The sequence below is a fragment of the Hemitrygon akajei genome, chromosome 7, assembly GCF_048418815.1.
Source record: "Hemitrygon akajei chromosome 7, sHemAka1.3, whole genome shotgun sequence".
Taxonomy (NCBI): domain Eukaryota; kingdom Metazoa; phylum Chordata; class Chondrichthyes; order Myliobatiformes; family Dasyatidae; genus Hemitrygon; species Hemitrygon akajei.
Window position 1 is genome coordinate 60,939,351 of NC_133130.1, and position 23,014 is coordinate 60,962,364.

A 23,014-nucleotide genomic window follows, 5' to 3' on the forward strand; every position below is an offset into this window, starting at 1 on the left:
ATTAGGCCATTTGGCCCATCGAGTCTGCTCTGCCATTCTATCATGGCTGATCCTTTTGTCCCCTACTCAGCCCTACTCCCTGGCCTTCTCCCCATAATCTCCCCATTCATCTGGTCAGGTGACTTATGTATCCTTAGGTCTTTAAGCTTTTTGAGCACCTTCTCCCTTGTAATAGTAACTGCACTCACTTCTCTTTCCTCACACCCTTCAACATCTGGCATACTGCTTGTGTCTTCCACAGTGAAGACTGATACAAAATACTCATTTAGTTTATTTGCCATCTCCTTGTCCCCCATTATTATTTCTCAGGCCTCAGTTTCTAGCAGTCTTATAATCACTCTCAACTCTCTTTTATTTTTTACATACTTGAAAATGTTTTTACTATCCACCTTGGTATTGTTTGTTAGCTTGTTTTCATATTTTATCTTTTCCCTCCTAATGATTCTTTTAGTTGCTCTCTGTAGATTTTAAAAGCTTCTCAATCCTCTGTTTCCCATTAATTTTTACTTTGCTCTATGCTCTCTCTTTTGTTTTTACATTAGCTTTGACTTCCCTTGTCAGCCACTGTTATACTATTTTGTTATTTGAGTATCTCTTTGTTTTTGGAATACATCTATCATGCACCTTCCTCATTTTTCCCAGAACCTCATGCCATTGCTGCTCTGCTGTCATCCTTGCCAGTAGAAGATCATAAGACATAAGGAACAGAATTAGGCCATTCAGCCCATCAGGTTTGCTCCACCATTCCATCATGGCTGATCCTGATTCCCACTCAGCCCCATACACCTGTCTTCTTGCCATGTCCTTTGATGCCCTGACTGTTGAGGAAATGATCAACTTCTGCTTTAAATACATCCACAGACTTGGTCTCCACCGCAGTCTGTGGCAGAGCATTCCACAGATTCACTACTCTCTGGCTAAAAAAATTCCTCCTTACCTCTGTTCTAAAGGGTTGCCCCTCAATTTTGAGGCTGTGCCCTCTAGTTCTGGATACCTCCACCATAGGAAACATCCTCTCCACATCCACTCCATCTAGTCCCTTCAACATTCGGTAGAGAATGAGATCCCCCCACACACCCCCTGCATTCTTCTAAATTCCAGTGAGTACAGGCCCAAAGTTGCCAAATGCTCCTCATATGTTGACCCTTTCATTCCTGGAATCATGGAATCATCCTCGTGAACCTCCTCTGGACTCTCTCCAATGACAACACATCCCTTCTGAGATATGGGGCCCAAAACAGTTAACAATACTCTATGTGTAGCCTGACTAGTGTCTTATAATGGCTCAATGTTATTTCCTAGCTTTGAAGCAACTACTTCCAATTTACTTTGGCTAACTCCTCTCTCATACCACTGTAATTTCCCTTACTCCACTGAAAGACTGCTACAACAGACTTTACTTTCTCCCTATCAGATTGCAAGTTGAACTCAATCATATTGTGATCACTGCCTCCTAAGGGTTCTTTTACTTTAAGCTCCCTTATCACCTCTGGTTCATTACATAACACTCAGTCCAATATAGCTGATCCCCTAATAGGCTCAATGACAAATTGTTCTAAAAGCCATCTCACAGGCATTCAACAAACCCACTCTCTTGAAATCCATATCCAACCTGATTTTCCCAATCGACCTGCATGTTGAAATCCCCCATGACTATTGTAACATTGCCCTTTTGACACGCCTTTTCTATTTCCTGTTGTAATCTGTGGTCCACATTCCAGCCTGTATATAACTGCCATCAGTGTCCGTCTACTCTTGCAGTTTCTTAACTCAATCCACAAGAATTCAACATCTTCCAATCCTATGTCATATCCTTCTACTGATTTGAAGCCATTCTTTACCAGCAGTGCCACGCTACCCCCTCTGCCTACTTTCTTGTCCTTCCAATACAACATGTAACCTTGAACATTCAGCTTCCAGCTACAACCATCCTTCAGCCATGATTCAGTGATGGCCACAACATCATACCTGACAATCTATAATTCAGGATTCAACAATTTGTACTATTCAATCATGGACATCTGAACAAGCAATGTAACACGCCAAACATCTACATGCTTCTAAACAAGGCCAAAATCATGTTATTCTTTACTTGTGCACCTGCCTTTGGCATACCTTTAGTTTCCCTAGTACAATAGTGTTATACAATACTCCTTCAGTCTGTAGCCAAGCCAGTGGTTCAACTTGATGTCATCTGGAGATTTTGATACTGATTCCAGAATCCAAATAGTTAATATAAAGACTGGTTCCAATATCAAGCTCAGAAAGACAGCAAGTTCCATTTTCTAAAGTAAATGCCTCATCTTTATTTTCTACTTTGAAGCTAGTTTGTTTGGGCAAACCAGTGATGAATGTTGGGAATAACTTTGAACCGATCACATGCATAAGTCCTTGAAGATGTCAGGATGAGACAACAATGTTTTTAAAAATCATGTGGTATCTTAGGTTTATTAAAATAATCAAAGTGAATAAAAGGTTATGACAAACCTTTGTAAATTACTTGCTTGCATTCAGCTGTAGTAGTCCCCAATTTTTGGGCACCTTATTTTAGGAAGGATATTAAGGCCTTTTAAAGGGTTTGTAGGATACTTTACTGGTTATATGTAAAGAAACGGATTGTTCTTAAAGCAAAGAAAGTTGACACAAAATTTAATCAAGGCATTATAGATTACAATGGATGAGGTATAATAAATAAATGAACATATTTCATCTGACTTCAGCAACTCATTGGGTATATTTAAGGCAGAGGTTGATAGATTCTTGATTAGTCAGGGCATGAAAGGATTCGGTAAGAAGGCAGGAGATTAGGGCTGAGATGGAAAATGGATGGATCAGCCATGATTAAATGATGGAGCAGATTCAATGGGCTGAATGGCCTAATTCTGTTCCTTTATCTTATAGTCTTTTGCTCTAGAATTTAACTTTAAAACAGTTGTCAAGAGAACTCAATATTCTTAATACACTGCAAGTTGTTAGGATTGGAAATCTGTTACCTGGGCAGGATAGTTAAATTTAATAGTTATTTTCAAAAGTGATGAAATAGTAAATTTCAAAAGGGAATGGAAAAAGAACAAGTTGGACCTTTGTTGTATAGATATGCCACAATCAGAATGGATTGAATGGATTCCTTTGCATTTCAAAGGATTCTTTGGAAAACCAAGCTATGCATTTCAGTTTATGGAAGAGAATTATCCATTATAACTATAAATTACATTGTAATCTTGGTTTAATTCTTTTTGTGATTATAGTATATTTTGTGTTTTTATTATTGACCATTGGAAATTATTTATGTGATACCCTGTAATAATTCTTCCATAGGATCAATCCTTTATTGCTCGCAACTCCTATGGATGGAGACAGACCTTAACCATTAAGGAAAGCTGGTTTGGTTTGGTCTGTCTGTGGCAGTGTATGCTGGATTACTAATGTACCATGTAACAGACCAATGCATCGTTCAAATGAAAACATTTTGGAATGCCAAATAAAAGAAGAGCAACTGTAAAAAGATTACCTAGAATGAGGTGAAGCTTTGTATCTGTCTGGAAAGCATAGTGCAATGTGACCAGAAAAGGAGACTGACGAATGTGTTCTAACACCTGCCGTTCTGTTTTGATGTGTTCAGTGGTTTTTGCTTTTTGTACAATTGCAGCCTTCTTGAGAACCTTCATTGCATAGAGCTTGTTTATATCATGTCCGCTGATTTTTCTGACCAGGAAAACTTTCCCATATGCTGCATTGGTGAATTAAGAGAGAAAAAGAACATTCATTAATAAAGTATCACAATACAGTACACTCCTAGTCATTTATAATGTACAATTTTATCTTGGGTGCCACGGTAGTGTTGCAGTTAGCATGATGCTATTATGACAGGGTGTTGGTGTCCAGAGTTCAATTCTGACATCATCTGTAAGGAGGCAGTACATCTTCCCCTTGGACTGGACTGGCTTTCTCCAACTAGTTTCCTTCCCCAGTACAAAAATGTATCGTCTAGAAGGTTAATTGCTCATTGTAAATTGTCTTGTTATTAGGTTAGGTTTAAATCAGGGGTTGTTGGGCTGCTGGGTTGGACGGCTCAAATGGCTGGAAGGGCCAATTCAGCGCTGTATCACTAAATAAATAAATAAAAGTTGAATTGTCTGTAAGAAGAGTGAATTTCTTTTATAGCTATTTTTGAAGAATATTTTCCACCCATACCTTCCTTATTTCAGTGTTGAGATTAGCAAGACAATGTCTGGTAAACTCCTGCAATGAATGCATATTCAGATATAATCCATGCCTAGCAACTGACACCACGGCACCACAAAACCCTAGTGGCCTTGGCATTCTGAAGAGAAGTAAGTGACTGGCAGAATTCAGGCTCTGAACCTCAAATGGAAATGCTTGCTTTTGGACATGTGACTTTTCCTTCAACCAACCTGCTAACATCTGCAGATGAATAATGACCAAATAGAAGAATAACTGTAGGCCTTCGGACCAATGGGAAAAGGTCATGCCTTTAAGATTTTTTTCCTTAGGCTTCATTTTGAAGTTCTTGTATGAACAAGTTGTTATTTGCTGGTTAAAATGAATTTTGTAGCAGGGCCATGAAGTGCAAGGCATCCGCAAAAAATCAAGTTGGGGTCACGTAATTTGGGAGGGGAAAATATTGGATAGAAAATTCTGTGAGATATGGTCAGAATATTTTTCAGCAATGCATGAGAATTTATAAAACATAGAAAAGTACAGCACAGAAACTGACCTTTTGACCCACAATGTTGTACCAAACCAGCTAAAAAGCAAATCAAAAACACACAAACACTAATTCTTCATACCTACACAATGTCCATATCCCTCCATCTTCCTAACATCCATGTGCCTGGCTAAATGTCTCTTAAAATATCTTAAAGGTTGGGTAGAATCATTAACTGGTTTTGCAATTGCTGCTTAGAGACAGAGTGAGGTTCGGGCAAAAGATAGACAACATGCACTGTCAGATAGCTGACTGATGGTTAGCTGAAGTGGTACATAATCTTTACACAACAGATATGTAGGTTGAATTATTTGGTTGGATGCTGTTTTGTATCAATGCTGTTTGAAATATCAGGAAAGCCACCTTTACAACATTATGCTCTTTACTGCAGAAAACTATTACGTGTTTTTTTTTACTGAATGACCAAATTGTTAATTTGTGCCAATAATGTCTGAATGATACTTGACCAGTGATGGATGCACAAGGATCCATCTTATGTGGTGATCATTTCAACAAAATGAAGAGTTTATCTCATCAGTGTGGGTCGAAAGTGAATCCAAGTTCGACAGGTGAAATGATAAATTGTTGCACCGTCCTTTCTCCTGAATCTTATCTGAACTAGCAAGGATGGTCATATTGTACAAAAATACACACATACAGACACACAAATAAAATTACATGAATTATTTTATATGTAATATAGAATTAATCTTTCACAAATAGATGTTAGAATAAGACTAACCATTCAAATAAAATCAATTCTTTTTTAGTCAATAATTTTCTTTTCATGTCTTCACTCCAAAGACATTTGCAAAACTAGTATATTACAGACATTGACCTATCTAAACTAATCCAAGTTTCAATAATTTCCACTGAAAATGATATGATTATAGACAAGTCAAATCCAATCTTCATTTTTCTATACATACAGTTAAAAAAATCACAAGGAAAAGAATATGACCATGCAGAAGAAGAGTCAACTGATGACTGTCAGCTCAGCACAGAACATCGGCTGAATTTTTTAACCCCTCTGGTTTAACTAGCTAGGTGTAGAGTCATGTCTATTTCTAATGATTAAAATCCAGTCTGTATCAGAATTGCCATATAAGACTAAACGCTGATACAAAACTGGTTCTACCCAATACTTACCTCCTGTTCCCAGAACCTTCAGCAGCTCAAAGTTTTCCAATCCAACTTTTTCTCTGTGTCCAGTGAGGTTAGCTGCCAATTACAAATACAAAATGGTAACTTAATGTGTGAAAGGCATGACCTATAGAGTTCAGAAACTCAACATTGTTTAAAAACAGAAATTAGAGTAACTATTTTGTAGGTCAAGCAGTGCCCGTGCATAGAGAAACAAATTAGTATTTCATTTAGATTAGGCTTCATGGAAATGGGGGGTGGGGTGGGATGGGGTGGGGGAGAGGTCTAACAGGATCTATGCAGATGTCGAGGAAGAATAGAAGACAAGAGGAAAAGTCTGTGATATGGATGTCAGGAAAGATTATATGACAAAAGGGGTGAAGAAGCAAGGCAAAAGGTGATAGTGAACGCAAAGATGTGTAATTATTGAATATAGTGTGGAGCCTAGAAAGCTGCAAAACATCTAATAGAAATTGAATGAACAGTTTGCACAACGATGTCAAAATGTGTAAATCCTAAATTCTGGAAATAAAAGATAATTGTATGGGAGGGAGGGAAGAAAAGACAATTTCAGATATTTTTCTTCATAATTCATATGCTGGTGTACATTTTGATAAATTCTAACTACATTTAAAGACTTCTGAAATATTTTCATTTGGGGTTATAAAAGCTAGAATATTGAAAAATACATGAGCAGATGGGGAAAAGGGAGAAATAGAAAAAGAGCGGTTTGAACAAGCAAATAATGAAGCAGGAAATATCTGACAGATGGCCGGAAAGGGCATAACCAATAAATAACATTGCAAAATGAAATGTAACACAGTAGAATCAACTCTGATTGCACAGTGGTCAGGAGTTTCACTATGTCTCAATTGTTTCTGCCACAGTGTAATCCGCCTTCCAGGTGCAAGATGAGTCCATTTTGAAGTGCATTTATTATCTTGAGGTTTTGCTGTCACCCATTTACTTATCAATAAACACTCAAGTATACTCAGAAAAAACATCTTAACAATGCTTTTAAAATAAATTATACAAAGTTAAAAGTAAATTTATTATTGCAGTACATATAGAATGTTACCAAATAATACCTTGAGATTCATTTTTGCAGGCATTTATAGGGAAAAAATACAACTTGGAAAAAAAAGCTAAGGACAGACAAACTATAAAAGACAAACACTGACATGCTCAAGAATACAAGCTGTGCAAATAAAACTAATACTGAGAACATGAGTTGTAAAGAGTATTTTCCTCCTATAGTCGATAATCAGCTCTTTGATTTTGCTGACATTGAGTGGGAAGTTATTGATGTGTATTCGAAAACATTAACTTGTCTTGCTCGATGGCAATTTTTGTGATAAATTTGTAGCTTATTCATTGAATGTTGGAATCATTGGAAAAGTCGTCATTTATTGCCTATCCCTAATTGCTCTAGAAATGGACAATATGTGATTGCCTTGTCAGCAACATCAGATCTCTCCTCTAAAAAATAAATAAACTCTAAACTTATCACTGAGTAACACAATCTATGATACAGAAGAGTGCTACTAACTAAGCTTCAGCTGACACTGTTTAAGTATAGAAGGGATACTTGCTTCCAGGACTTCCTTAGATTAAGAATGGCAGACTGATGGACACCTCCTACTTATGAGTGAGCTCCAAGATATTATTAAATTCAAATGCCCAGCACATGTACTATATTTATTCCTAGTTTCCTCTCCTCTTCCTCATTTTTAGTTCTTGTTCTGTCTTATCAGATCAGTCTTATGTGCTTTTGATGCCATTCATTACAATACTGTAGAGATATGGTTACCAAATCAAAAGACTTTTGTCCATAAATTGGGAAAAAAAAAACACAACATTGATTTACGGACATCTGTAAAATCATAACCTGTATGTTATCTGGAGAAGCCAGGTGTAATAAAATAATGAAAATGCACGATGTTGATTGCTGAGATGAAGGAATTGTCCTATGAGGAAAGATGGCGTATCCTGGGTATAATCTCTGGAGATAAGAAGAATCTGAAGTGAACTCGTTGAAATGCACAAAATTCAGATGGGGTTGATAGGGAGCATCTGAGAAGATGTTTCTTCTTGCTGGCAAGTCTCAAACCTGGAAACATTTTCTCCATTTTCTCAGCACAAGGAGTTGATCATTTAGTACTGCAAAACATGGAGGTTTCTTCACCAAGTGACCATGAATCTTTTGATTTACAGTGACTTACTATAGACAAGGATGGAATTAATAAATCTTTGGATTCAGGGAAGGTTCCAGCAGAAATTGGAGACTGTTGATCAGTCAAGAACTTATTATTTGGTAAATCAAGCTCATGGCACTACATGGCCTAACCTAGGTTATATTTCACCTCCTTTGATTTTTCAATGGATCCTGTTTGAAAATAGATTGGGGAAATAACCAAAGATAAAGAAAAATCAATAAGCTCCAAAACCTGGCCTTCTGTACCTCCCTCTGCAACTGGATCCTTGACTTCCTCACCAGGAAGTGTGGATCAAAAATAACATCTCCTCACTGACTATCAAAACTATCACACCTCAAGGATGTGTGCTTAGTCCACTGATCTACTCTCTTTAAACATGTGACTGCGAGGCTACGCATAGCTCAAAAGGCTCAAATGAATTTGCTGATAACACAGCTATTATTGGCAGATTTTCAGATGGTGATGATGAAGGTACAGGAATGAGGTAGGTCAGCTGGTTGAGTGGTGTTGAAACAACTACCTTCCACTCAGCATCAGTAAGACCAGGGAATTGATTGTGGACTTCAGGAAGGAGATGTCAATGGATCAGCAGTGGGAAGGGTGAGCAGTTTCAATTTCCTGGGTGTCACCATCTCTGGAGATCTATCCTAGGCCCAACATATTGATGTATTTACAAGACAGTGACTATATTTCATTAGGAGTTTGAGGAGATTTGGTATATCACCAAAGACTCTCAGAAATTTCTATAGATGTAATATGGAGAACATTCTAACTGTTTTGCATCACTGTTTGCTATGGAGGGACCACTGCACAGGATCGGGAAAAGCGGCAGGAATTTGCAACTCAGGCAGCTCTATCATGGGCAGTAGCCTCCCCAGCACTGAAGACATCTTCATAGGCAATGTCTCAAAAAGGCAGCATCCATCATTAAGGAACCCCTTCATCCAAGGGTTAACAGAATTAGTAAAATCTAGCTGTTCAGAGAATAAATAAAAACTGCTGATTTTCAGGGCAGTGAGATTGAAAAATGCTTGAAATTAACTTTGCACACTGGACTGTTGATGACATTTGGTGAAATTTTACAATGGAAAATGGTGGTGGGGCAATAAAAATGTTAGGAGTTGAATTTCTCACTGAGCACTAAAGTGAGTAAGATATTCATCAACAGAAGACTGGGCTAATTTTCAGCTGCACTATTGCATTGTTAACTGTGTAAAGGGATTTCTAGGCTAATGGCGTAATTTTTCTTGATATGAGTTGGAGCAAGTTGTATCATCTTAGGTTTGATACCAGACATGCAGAAGAGTAATACAAACAATCCCAGATGTTGTGATAGAGCTAAAAATCATCATATGTGTTAAAGCTGGCCTGCAAGTAAGGGAAGATTAAAGAAGATAAAAGTGACAAAAAACAAATACATTCATTAAAATAACAGTTAACAGGTGGTCTTAAATATTTTCCATTCATGGTTTTCAGAACTGCTCATGTTGAAGTTTGAAGATAGCCTGTGCAGATTTTATAGATGAGGTTTGCTCGTAAACTGAAAGGAAAACAGTTAAATGCAACTTAATGAAGAAAGTTTGGCCTCAAAAGAAAAAAAAGTGTGTGTCTAATAGCAAATATAGCAGAATTGTAAGGCCTGCTCCAGCTGACACCTGCCATTTTGCACATGCAGGCACCTCCCAGTCTCCACCCAGCTAACAGGATTCACCTGCTGCTCCCTCCAGATTCATCACCTGCAGCCTATTTAACCCCATTTCTCATGCAGTCTTCGTTCACTCATCAAATCAGTTGACCTCAACTAGTTGCTTTCAGCTTTCACTCGTCCTGCCTGAAGTTTATCTTGTTGTTTCTGTTCTCTCTTGTTTTGTGACCCCTAGCATTTTGTTATTTTACTGTCCATTATTAAAATTATTGTTTACTATTAAATATTCTTCCCACTCTTCTTTTGGGTCCAACCTCCTCTAAATTCCCTGACTAGAATCCTATGGAAAATGATTGCAGTACCAGTTTTTCAAATGCCTGGGCCACTGAGGTATAACTTCAAATCCACTTATCAGCTGAGAAATGTGCCTTCAGTCAATTGAATACATTCTGAAATTATAAATATTACTTATGGTGACTACTAAATCACAACTTTGTTGCAATGCTCCATCTGATTCACTGCTGCCTTTCAGGGAAGGAAATCCATCACCCTTACCAAATCTGACTAATTTTTCAATTCAGTTGCTCAAATACACTTGTATTCAATGCTCTGGTTTTATCTACTCTCTGTAGCAGAGTTTCTCAACCGAGGTTCTGTGGAACCATAGATGGTGATTAAAAAAATAACCATTGTTTTTTTAACTTTGCGCGATGTGCGATGCTAGCACTCGCAGTGGTGGGCAGTGACAGAACAGCCCCATTACCAATCTCGTTAGAGGTCTCTCAGCCCAGTGTGCAGTAGGACCATGTTTACTTGGTTGAGTCTATTCTCAGTTTTTGACGTGAGGTAGGGGAGGACGGTAGGCTGATAATTGGTGAGTGCTGTATCGTACAGAGAGGAGGACAGTAGGCTGATAATTGGTGAGTGCTGTATTGCATGGAGAGGAGGACGGTAGGCTGACGAGGAGCGTGAAGTGTGTTTTCCGAGCATTAAATGGACTCGCCCGACTTGGGCTGTGACATCAGCCTCTCCCTCCTTAATTATCTCCCCCAGCTTCCCCTTGTGTGCTGCCGAATGACTTATGGGAGCAAACAAACTCTACCAGTGTAGTAGAAAATTGGAGGGAAATTTTCATTCTAAAGATGGTCCAGTGTGGCAATTTTTTAAGAGGAGGTGTCAGATGGAAGAGGAGGATTCTGGGCCTAGACCTACGGACAATTCTGATAAGATTTATGATGAAGAATTACAATCTTCTGAGTCATTTCACTGCATTAGTGCAACGACATACACAAAAATGTCCGTCCTTACAATGAAAGCTATTTATCAATGTGTTTTACATGAACCAGTGATTCAAGTTGTCCTATTCCATTGTGCCTAGTCAGTGGCAAAGAACTTGCAAATGCAGCAATGGCTCCAGCAAAATTGAAAAGACATTTAACTACAAACCACAGCTATATGACATGTAAAAGTACCGATTATTTTAAATGGCTATTGTGTTTTTATTCATATTGATTTGGCTTATGGTTTTTAGTAACTCTACTATTCAAAATTGTCAATAAATTTTCATGTTGTAAACAACATTAATTAAAATCAATATACAAACTTTATTTAAATTAAATCTACTGACCCTACATTAAATTTCATTTTGGTTTACGCCAGTTATTTAACAGAAATTTATTATGATTGCCTTATGAATTTTTAAGATTTACAAAAGGAAAAGAAACATAAACTAAGCTTAACTACCTGTTTTATCAAGAAAGGCTGGCTAAAAATTCATCCTCTACTCTAAAGAGCATTGACAATTATTTTTGGATTATTATATCTACAACTTACTGATCATGCTAACATACCATGAGCTGTAGACATTGTAATTTTTAGTCAGGGGTTCCTTGAGACCTGAAAATCATTTCAAGGGAGAAAAGGTTGAGAAAGACAGCTCTATAGTGTTATCTAACTTTGGGGTGAATATTTAAAAAGGTTCAAAGAGATGTCACAAATACACTTTACTACAATTCATTCCAATTAATTAAATATTTTTATTGTTAAAAACAATATCCACAGGTGCAAATTAAGGAATGCAAATAAAACATCTTAGCACCACAGGGAAACCAAATGAAGACACTGTCATACCAGCAGCCCTTTTATTTCAAGACTAAATAGTTTACATGATGAAAAGTTCAGTCATTATGAAAAATATTCTTGCAGATTTTTCTCCCCAGTTGATTGGTATATTTGACTTCAATGTAACTATCTCAGACAACATTAATTACTTCCTCAGAAATAGTACACTATTGAAATTTGAAAATCTATTTTCTATATACAAGATTAGTTCCTCCACAGTCATTTGTTCTTTAGATCCTCTCTTTGTCACGCTCAGAAATTAAGCATATTCATGCACAGCATCAGCAATTTCTCCGTCAATCAGTGACCTACTGTAAATGCCAGTTTTTCTCATTAATGTCATGACTACTTCAACCCACTTATCAAATGACACAGGCAGCAGAGGACTCAGGGACTCAGTCAATGTTTCTAAGGTACATGTTGGTGCTTGGGTTGGATTCTCATAGGTGTCAAATGCAACTACTTCCTTTGTTGGTAGGATGCATTTAGAATTATCATAGATAAGACTACAGTTATCAATTAAAATGAGTTTTGTTTTCCAACTCTGAAACATTTAACTAATGAAAAGCAAACCAAGGAACCAGGAGATAAACATGGTTTAGCATCATGGCATATGCAATTCATGTACTTTTACATATAACCCGCAATGTACAGGTAAACACCAAAGGCAAAGGGAAATTTGGACTGCTCTTAGAGATCAAGCCACTGTCACTCTGAACCTCTGCTGCATTCATGTGAATTTCAGACTTCCTTGAAACTTCCTATCCTTATGAAGGGCAAATATGTTTCAAGAATCATCACCCTCTGAATGTACAGTTTGTGACAGACAATCAGAAATATATTTACAATATTACTCCAATGTTGCTGAAATATTAAAGACACAACTATTTTAATGAATTAGAGTGGCATTATTCAATAAATTTGCTGCAGCCAATGAAAAACAGCAGTCATCTATTGAACTAATTGAAAATGAAAAAAATACTGCAGATACATGAAATCTTAAATAGACTCAGAGTCACATACAGAATGAACAGAGATGGTTTACAAACGATCATTTTGTAGCATTTGTTCTCCTCAATGAAAAGAACAATAAATTTGATCTACTAAATTGAAAGAGCCCTGGATAATGAGAAGGGAGAGGGTTATAAATTGTAGGCATTGAATCTCTTCTGCTGGCATAGGAGCTGCAATGGAAGCGGAGAGGGTGGCTGGGGCATTGTTGGATGACTGAGGAATGGACCACAGTGCTGCTGAGGAACACTGAAAGAGGGATGAAGATGTGTGTCAGTGTTGGTATCGTGCTTGGATGCCTGATGTGATAGAAAAGTATCTGCTTAAATATAGAGGTTGGTGGGTGACAAATGAGGGAAAGAGAAAGGCAGTGAAGTTTCTAAGAAATGGAACCGACAGGGTCAGGGATCATGTTGGTACATACAGAAGGAATCCAATGTGAGAAAAAAATGAAACAGTATATTATAAGTACAAGTATGCAAGATGGAGTCATCAGAACAAATGCATTGGAGTAGAGAAACAGGAAGAAGACAATATATTTTATAGATACAGCATGGTTGGAGGAAACTAGTCAAACTACGTGTGAGGATCAGTGGGCTTAAAAGAGAATTTCATAAACTCTTCTGCTAAATTGAACATACTAATTACATTCAGCAAAAAATAAAAAGCTGGAGGAATACAGCAATTCAGGCAATAGTGCCTCAGCAGGCAGGAAGCATTAAATAGCACTAGGACAGATGTGTGAACAGGAATGGTTTAGAGGGATAAGGGCCAAAGGTGGGCAGATGGGACCAGCTTAAATGGGAATCATAGTCATCATGTGCCAATTAGTCTGTATGATCTATGACTCTGTCTGTGGAGAGTAATAACAGTTGGAAGTTTGGGTCAGGACCTTTCATTTGGACTAAGAATTTAAAACTATTTTCTTATATTGTCCCGGTACCGAAGAAACCACAACCAAAGGAGTTGAATGACTTCAGACCTGTTGCCTTGACGTCGCATGTGATGAAGACCATGGAGCGGCTGATAATACAGAATCTGAGGCCACAAACCAGGCACGCCTGGGATCCTCTTCAGTTTGCGTATAAGGAGAAGGTGGGAGTGGAGGATGCTATCACGTATTTGCTGCACAAATCCCTCTCTCACCTAGATGGGGTCAGTGGTGCTGTGAGGATTACATTCCTGGACTTCTCTAGTGCCTTTAACACCATCCAGCCCAAGATCTTAAGGCACAAACTAACGGAGATGGGAGTAGACTCTCACATGGTGGATTGGATAGTGGACTACTTGACAGAGAGACCTCAGTATGTGCGGTTGGGAGACTGTAGGTCTGACACGGTGGTCAGCAGCACAGGAGCGCCGCAGGGGACCGTGCTCTCTCCGGTCCTGTTCACCCTGTACACATCAGACTTCCAATATAACTCGGAGTCCTGCCATGTGCAGAAGTTCGCTGATGACACGGCCATAGTGGGGTGTGTCAGGAATGGACAGGAGGAGGAGTATAGGAAACTGATACAGGACTTTGTGATATGGTGCAACTCAAACTACCTGCGTCTCAATATCACCAAGACCAAGGAGATGGTGGTGGACTTTAGGAGACCTAGGCCTCATATGGAGCCAGTGATCATTAATGGAGAATGTGTGGAGCAGGTAAGACCTACAAGTATCTGGGAGTACAGTTAGACGAGAAGCTAGACTGGACTGCCAACACAGATGCCTTGTGCAGGAAGGCACAGAGTCGACTGTACTTCCTTAGAAGGTTGGCGTCATTCAATGTCTGTAGTGAGATGCTGAAGATGTTCTATAGGTCAGTTGTGGAGAGCGCCCTCTTCTTTGTGGTGGCGTGTTGGGGAGGCAGCATTAAGAAGAGGGACGCCTCACGTCTTAATAAGCTGGTAAGGAAGGCGGGCTCTGTCGTGGGCAAAGTACTGGAGAGTATAACATCGGTAGCTGAGCGAAGGGCGCTGAGTAGGCTACGGTCAATTATGGAAAACCCTGAACATCCTCTACATAGCACCATCCAGAGACAGAGAAGCAGTTTCAGCGACAGGTTGCTATCGATGCAATGCTCCTCAGACAGGATGAAGAGGTCAATACTCCCCAATGCCATTAGGCTTTACAATTCAACCGCCAGGAGTAAGATATGTTAAAGTGCCGGGGTTGATTGTATTTAATGTATCTAAGTAAACTACTTAAGAACTTTTTTAAAAGCTATTATTAATGCTTTTTGAGAGAGTGATTTAGATGCATATCATATTTTTACTGAGTTAAGTATTGTATGTAATTAGTTTTGCTACAACAAGTGTATGGGACATTGGAAAAAATGTTGAATTTCCCCATGGGGATGAAATAAAGTATCTATCTATCTATCTATATAAAAAAACAATGATGTTGCTGTTTCATCTTCTACTCTGATGAAAATGTACCCTATTTGCAAATTTATGTTAAACGTAATAAAGATACAAATAAATAAAGATGACAGTTTTCAACATATAGAATATTACTGCAAATGTATAAAATACCGGATCTCTTAAATAACCTCTTCACAAAACTAAGGATCCAATTTCCAGCCTGAATAACAAACACCATTCACCTTGACCATTTAGTCTAAAGTTTGACACAAAACAATTTCTTCACAATGGAATAATTAATATACTGGTTTCAAAATAAAAGGTTTTATTCTGATAAAAAGAGCTACAATTTTATCTTCACTGCTATTCTAATATTAAATCTGACAACAGCTTGCCCCTTTTTGCATACCATAAACATTCTCAATCTGCACTGCTTCTATCAGGTTGTTGTACAGCTTTCATTAAGCAAGGGTTGTTGGCTATAAACAAATGAGAAATACGCCAATCATTAACAATCGACCATATTATTGTCTTAGTAGTGACCATGCTTTGATGGTATTAAGCATATTTTTTTTTGCTTTAGTTATCTCTCACAGACAGCCATATTTTCATAATCCTTTATTCATTGACATCTCACTATCTTAAGTGTCTTTCAATCACTTGACACTGAATTTACAATCAGCTTTAAGACTGACCAAAAGATCAGTAAGGAGTCAAAAGTTTACATGAGTTATGTTGCCATTTCTACACTTAATATCTGTTTGCCATCAGTGCTGACATTGGATGTGCTGCAACAGCAGGACTGGTGTAGGGGGAAAGGCAAAGGGAAATTTGGACCTTAGAGATCAAGCCACTGTCACTCTGAACCTCTGCTGCATTCATGTGAATTTCAGACTTCCTTGAAACTTCCTATCCTTATGAAGGGCAAATATGTTTCAAGAATCATCACTCTCTGAATGTACAGTTTCTGACAGACAATCAGAAAAAATAAATTCCCATGGTCATTCCAGAGTATCCAGAAATTCACGTGACTTTTAATTTAGGCCATCCAAGTTGTCAGAAATATTTCAGCTATTGCACCACATGATGGGCTGGATCTTAGGGAATAATAATTCCTCCCTCCTTAGGCTCTCTCTCCTCTCCAAGCTCCAGCAAGAGCAGCTGAGTGTTTTTATATCGTCTGCCACAGAATCATCAAGGGCTTGGTTGAGAAGATCATAGAACCTTGAGGATGCAATTTCTTCATCTTACTTACTTAAGCCCATCACCCCTACTGGGGCATGGGCTGCTGACAGCTGCTCAGCAGCGTCCTCTCTCCTGGGCCAGTCTTTCAAGTTATCCCAGATGTAGCCTACCTTTTCTTCCTTTATGGAGCTTCTGCTGGCATTTCTGTGGCACTGGGTTTTTATGGGATGGAGTTGCTAGCCCCATGCCCAAACCTCGTCCTTCAGCATCCAGGCTTAGGACCGTCCAGGCTGGAGTTAATTCCTTCACTCTGCATCACTCCAAAGACAACTGAAGGTTTCTTGACATCTGCTGCACCCCCCAACTACCTTGTGATCAGGAGGATCAGGCCTTTATCTGGGACCTCAACAAGGGTTGGGTCTGAAGACTCAAATGGGCTGGGTGACGTAAGGATGGCAGACTTTCTTCCCTGAAGGATATTAGCAATATTAACTATAGAGATTAACAATATCTATAGTTGTACAGTATAGAAAAGGCCCTTCAGCCTACCTAATAGTGAAACAGATGTGTTTTATTGACAATCCAATAACTTTACATTTAGCATTACCATGTCTACCTTTAACTCTAGATTCATGTGATTGTCTCTAGATCAATAATCCAGAACTCAGCTTCTTTCACATCAATCCAATTGCTTTGATTCTCTCCCATTTACAGCTAATTTCCTAGCCATCAAATTTCTTCATGTCAGAATCTCCATTATATTACTGTATACATTCAATATTCAGAAACAGACTTCAATCTGCTTCCTCCAGGTAGTTTGAAGGATATTTTCCTGAAGGAATAAAGGTCAGGATTAAGTTACTGTACACTGACTTAGAGACTGAGACAGCCTGTGATACTGGTATTGGTACAGCTCTTTGACATCAATCACTTTGACACAGTTGCCAGAAAATTTTCCTGACTTTGCTTGTTCTCTTAGAAGTTACAGCACTGAACTTCAGCTCACGATGTTGTTCCAGCCTATATAAAGCTACTCCACAATCAATCTAACCCTTCCATCCTACACAGCTCACAACCCTCCATTTTTCTTACATCCAGGTGCTTCTTAGATAGCTAGAGATGAATTCCCATCACACTGCTGCGTTTTTGTCATGCAGACTTCCACATAGAGCAGACACTTATAACCTAGCCCTTTCAACCCCTGGAGTGCCAGCATTGGTGCTGATGCAAAGCAGTAACAGAAGATCTTACCCACATCCTTCTCTGGTCCTTTTCATGGTGAGCTGATGAGTTGGTAGAGGGGAAAAGATGAGACTGTAAATGTTGTTGTAACTGAAACTTTACAATGATAAAGACAAAGAACAGCATGATAATGTTGTGTGCACAAGTCTGTCAGGAAGAGTACCAGTAGAAAGCAGATAAAAAGACTGAATGACCACCAAGATGCTGGAGGAACTCAGAAGAAACAGGTAGCACCTGTGCAGGGAAATGGAGGTCAACATTTCGAACTAAAGCCCTCCAACTGGATGAAAGCTCCAGATGAATGGACTCAATCCAAAACACTGACTGTTTGTTTTCCTCCACAGATGCTGCCTGATTTACTGAATATCTCCAGCATCTTGTTTGTTGCACCAAATGCTTGCATCTGCAGTCTCCTGTGTCTCTAAATGACAGACTGTTCATTGCTATGAAAGAAGGAGGGACATCAAAGGTTTGGTCAATGATTATCTGCTTCCTCAGGGGTGAGGGCTGGTTACAGTCCAATGATCCCAATGTACACATGTGAGAAGATCCTCTTCTCCAGTTCAGTGAGATTTTTGGATTGGAAGGGATGCCTTCCAGTTTGTTAGGCCAAATGTTGTGGGTGACCTTATTTGGGAAAACAAAAAAGGAAACTTGTTCTTAATGTGCTAATAACATCGTCATTTTGAATTGCTTTCCCTGTATGTTTACCATTATTATCCTCTTTTTGTCTTTCTCGTTGACTTTCATGAGCTGAGAAGGACTAAAGCAGGGAGAGTGTAATAGGGCATCTACAACAATGCCTGCCATTGTAGGAGACATGTCTGAGTGGTGCCGATGTATTAATTGCAGAACAACAAAAGTGAGACATGGTATCAAAATGATCATTTTGATATATTCCATAAGATCATAGAATTTCTTCCAGACTAACCCCAAGTGGATCATGAGTTAGTGTACAAACTTATCTGTGCAACAACTTGCTGTCGTCTTCTTGTCATTTGTACTCAAGTGCCCTCTTAGCAGTTCCAGTGCAAAGCACATCTTTTTTTCTACTCCATCCACTAAAATGTTCAGATGGAACTTGCACAGGAGGCGCCATGCTTCCTCTATATCCTTGCTTCTGTTTCCAAAAATGGCAGCAATACTGTCATCCAGGAATGGATTGATAGGTGTGTGACATTGAGATACTAATATCATACTCACAAACTGCACATCAATACATTTTACTTCTAAAGCATGAATAAACTTATTATCTGTATAATGAAAGCTTAACTTTCATAACTGAAATCAATCCAATTTTAAGGTTAACAAATGTTGTTTGAAACTTCAAATGGATTTGATATTACTTGAGTTTACTTTAAAAAAAATTGGGACTGATAATATTTTTCACCTAAAAACCAACTTACGAATTAGGGATGAAACCATAAGAGATTTATTCAAAACTTTTAAGTTAACACATGCAGCTTGGAATACATATGTCCTACTTTTACTGATTAAACCATTCATCGATGAATTAGGCAGCTACACATATAAAAACCCTCTTTGTGGCTAATCAAATTAGACCATTGTTGGTGCAATTATTTTTCTGGTTAGTTAACCTGACAGAACATTTTCCAATTAATATACTTTGCAACATTCATGAATGAGGCAGTATTTCTGGCAAATTGAGCAATACATCAAATATAAAATGTGTTTGTGTACTGCAAGAACAGTGCAGAGTTTGAAAGATATAAAAACAAGCAATACTGATAAATAACTGCTAGGAAGAGATTGTCTTTACTGCGATTACAATCACTAGTTCATATTACAGTACTGCTACTGTAGCATATTGTAAACCTTCTTTGTTCATTTTCCTAAGTGTGACTTTAGAAGTACAAAAGAAGAAAGAAATAGTTTTAAACAAGACAAAGGTTACATTATCAAATTTTTTTCAGATTGCATAAATATTACGAACATGAAATTGGTTACAATGCATCCATAAATTTAAAATATTATTCATGCAAAGAACAAATGGTGAGGAATCACAATTGTTTAGAAAAGACAAATTAAAATGTGTTTTATTAACTAAAAGTATTGAATTAAAGCAATGTTTTTATGATGTATCTCTCTATGTTTCCATTTGTTGTTTAAAAAATTTGACTGCAAAAGGCTACATTCTAGTTTTTCTTTACAAAATGTTTCCTTTGACATCATTGTAATATGCTGGCCACTAAACTTAAGCATTCTGATGTTACATATATAGTATTTAATATTATGTGCTCATAAACACTGCCTTGTACCATTTGTTCTGGTCAAATTATCCAATAAGCTATGATAAACAGATACTTAAAGTGCTTTTGCCATTATTCAACAATATACTGCACTATAAAACTCATATTGTGTGCAATTCAATTAAGTTAAAAACATTTTAGTTCTCTCAAAGGATTCACTGTCTTTCCTGAGAGAAAAAGATTTCAATATAACATATTACAAAATAACACTTTGAAATGAGCAAGTCATGGTTTACAAACTTGATTGAGTTTTTTGAGAAGGTGACCAAGGTGGTGAGGGTAGGGCAGTGGAAGAGTTGTCTACATGTATTTTATTTATTTATTTATTCATTGAGATACAGCACGGAGCAGTCCTTCCAGCCCTTCAAACTGCGTCCCACAGCAATCCCCGATTTAATCCCAGCTAATGACGGGACAATTTACAATGACCAATTGACCTACCAACTGGTATATCTTCGGACTGCGGGAGGAAACCTACGCAGTCACAGGGAGAATGTATAAACTCCATACCGGGTTACCTGTACTGTAAAGCGTTCTGCTAACCACCATGTTACTGTGCCGCAAGGCATTTTCCAAGTAATTTTACAAAGACCATCATGGTGAGCTGATCCAGAAGGTTATGATGCATGGGATTCACAATGATTTGGTACCTTGGACTCAGACGTTGCTTGCTCATAGAAGAGAGAGAATAGTGATGGAAGGATGCTACTCTGGCTGTATGTCCGTGACCATTCATGTTCCACAGGGAACAGTGCTGAACATTTTGCAATACAGTGTATATATATATAAATGATTTGATTGAAAATATAGAAGATGGGCTAGGAAGTCTGCAGACAACATAAGGGCTGGAGTAATGAACAGTACACAGGGCTGTTGAAGGATAGATGTTACATGGCAGGCGGTGTTTAATCTAACAAGTGTGAAGTGTTACACCCTGGAGAGGTCAAAAGTGAGAAGCAATTTACAATTAACTGCAAGACTCTTAACACCACTGATGTACAGAGGAATCTTGAAGTCCGTAGTTCGCTGAAAGTGGCTATGTAAGTCAGTAATGCATATGCCTTGTTGACTCACACAGAAGTCATTAAGACATATGGCATGCTTGCCCTCATTGTTTAGGACTGCGAGTTTCAGACTCGGTAGTCATGTATAGGCAGAAGAGAACTACTTTAAATTGGCAAATGTTCAGCGCTGATATTTTAGCCGAAGGTTCTGTTCCGTGCTGTGCTCTATGTCCAACGTAATAAAACGCGCACGGAAGTGATTTAAAATCATGAAAGGATATGAGGCTGCATATATGAAAATTGAAAGAAGTTTGGCAGTGCAGAAACTGTTATAAAATACTTTTTTAAAGGAATGACAACAAAATATATAAAACAGCGTATAATGTTCAGTATACAGAAATTCCCAAAACATAGAACCACGGTTCTAAAATCCCCACTGTTCGTTTTTTACACCACTCATATGCCGAACATTTCCCATTCTTAGTCTGACGAAAGTGGTGGGGAAACTACTTTGTTAACCTAACATATACAGTATTAAAAGTGTCATGATGTTACATCACGTCGAGTCGCTCGATACTTTACTATAAAATAGTCAGATAAATTCAGATAAGGAATTGACAACGTTCAAGATAAGTCTCGTCCAAGCCAAATTTATGGAAAGCAATATGAACACTTACTAAAGAATGTTGCTGTCAAGGCACACGGGAGCGTAAATCCTTTCGCCAAGCATGCGCGTGCTTTGAAAAGTGTTGTTAGAATCCTTACATTTCAGCCCCTTACGCACTGGAATGCACCACAATACACCTGCTGCCAGAAGTCGGGTTAGCAAACGTTCCCTTCTCTCCCTCTCCGGTGTTTGCATGTACAAAGATGCATTTCCCCCAGTTTACTACAGCATCCAACCACGTAATAAAGGCAATGAGTTACTAGATCCACCGATCCAGACGAGCCCTGCAGTACTCAAGCAGCTTTGCTGGCTGACAAGTCAATACAAGAATTGGGTTCAAAGTTGTATTTAAAAGACACACAATAAACAAACGTTTATTCGAACCCGTATATTGACGTCAAATATAAATGTTAATACAGACCGCCTCCTCCAAAATAAATAAGTGATTAAATAACAAAAATGTTCAGCAGCAGCATGTAGGCATTAACTTTTAACTGTTTGAGAAAAATAGGTAGTTTTAAAGACCCTTACCATGTGTCAATTCGTGTTTTACAGTGCAGCTCCCTTCCTCGGCGTCATCTCCCATACTGAGTGGAAATACGATCCGAATTTAATGCTAAAGCACAAGTTTGTTAAAGAAACAAAAGATGCTGAACTGGGACAGACTTTGTGCTTGGTCGCCGGCAGCCGCTGTCACCCCGAAGTCTCCCTCTTTCCAAAGCCTGGTACCGCTGCGACATATCTACGTGCTGCATTACGGCAGTTGTAGTTTGATTTGGTTGGTCTCTGTCTACTGATGCCTGGAGAGCCGCAAGTAAAACGACAATTCCCGAGAGCCATCGCTTTAATTTTGCAAACGACGACGACCAGAATAGAAACGCCTCCTATCCTGCTGACAGAACCTCTCCTCTCCTTTACCCAACGGGGAGGATTCAACGAATTCCGGGAGCCGAACTGGAGTTTTATAGAATATATACTGCAAGCTAATTGGAAAATATCTAATTTTAATTAAATTATTTGTTGTACTATTTTGTTATATGTGCTGCGTGTGCGGTATGTTTTGTGCGTGTAACGTGGTCCGAAGGAACGTTACTTCGTTTGTGTATTATTTAGTCAGATAACAATAAACTTGAGTTTGAACTTAACTGACATAAAGTATAATACGATTTTCATGTACCTACATAAATCCTATTGTATTATTACAACAGGATCAGAAATGTTGCGGTATGGACGGAGTAAGAGACATGGCGCGATCAGTGAACATTTGGAACAACCAGCCCCAGCTCTCTGGGCGCGAGGGGTTCGGACACACGGGGATTCTGGGCGCGAGGGGTTCGGACACACGGGGATTCTGGGCGCGAGGGGTTCGGACACACGGGGATTCTGGGCGCGAGGGGTTCGGACACACGGGGATTCTGGGCGCGAGGGGT

The 23,014-nt window shown here is 38.6% G+C and overlaps 1 protein-coding gene across 3 annotated transcripts in view; it reads right to left on the minus strand.

Moving 5' to 3' along the window:
* The window catches only part of LOC140730493 (ribosomal protein S6 kinase alpha-5-like), a 72,124-nt gene extending 49,790 nt beyond the window's left edge, over positions 1–22,334 (minus strand). For 2 of the 3 annotated variants that reach the window (XM_073051007.1, XM_073051005.1), the window contains exons 1-3: positions 22,116–22,334; positions 5,879–5,950; positions 3,512–3,730 (exon numbers count right to left, since the gene is read on the minus strand). In XM_073051007.1, coding sequence (XP_072907108.1) covers positions 3,512–3,730; positions 5,879–5,950; positions 22,116–22,170 — 346 coding nt within the window. In that variant the 5' untranslated portion in view covers positions 22,171–22,334. Of the gene's footprint in view, positions 1–3,511; positions 3,731–5,878; positions 5,951–21,594; positions 21,890–22,115 lie in introns of those variants that run through there. The other variant, XM_073051006.1, reaches the window with a different exon arrangement.
* Positions 22,335–23,014: the final 680 nt, after the last annotated feature.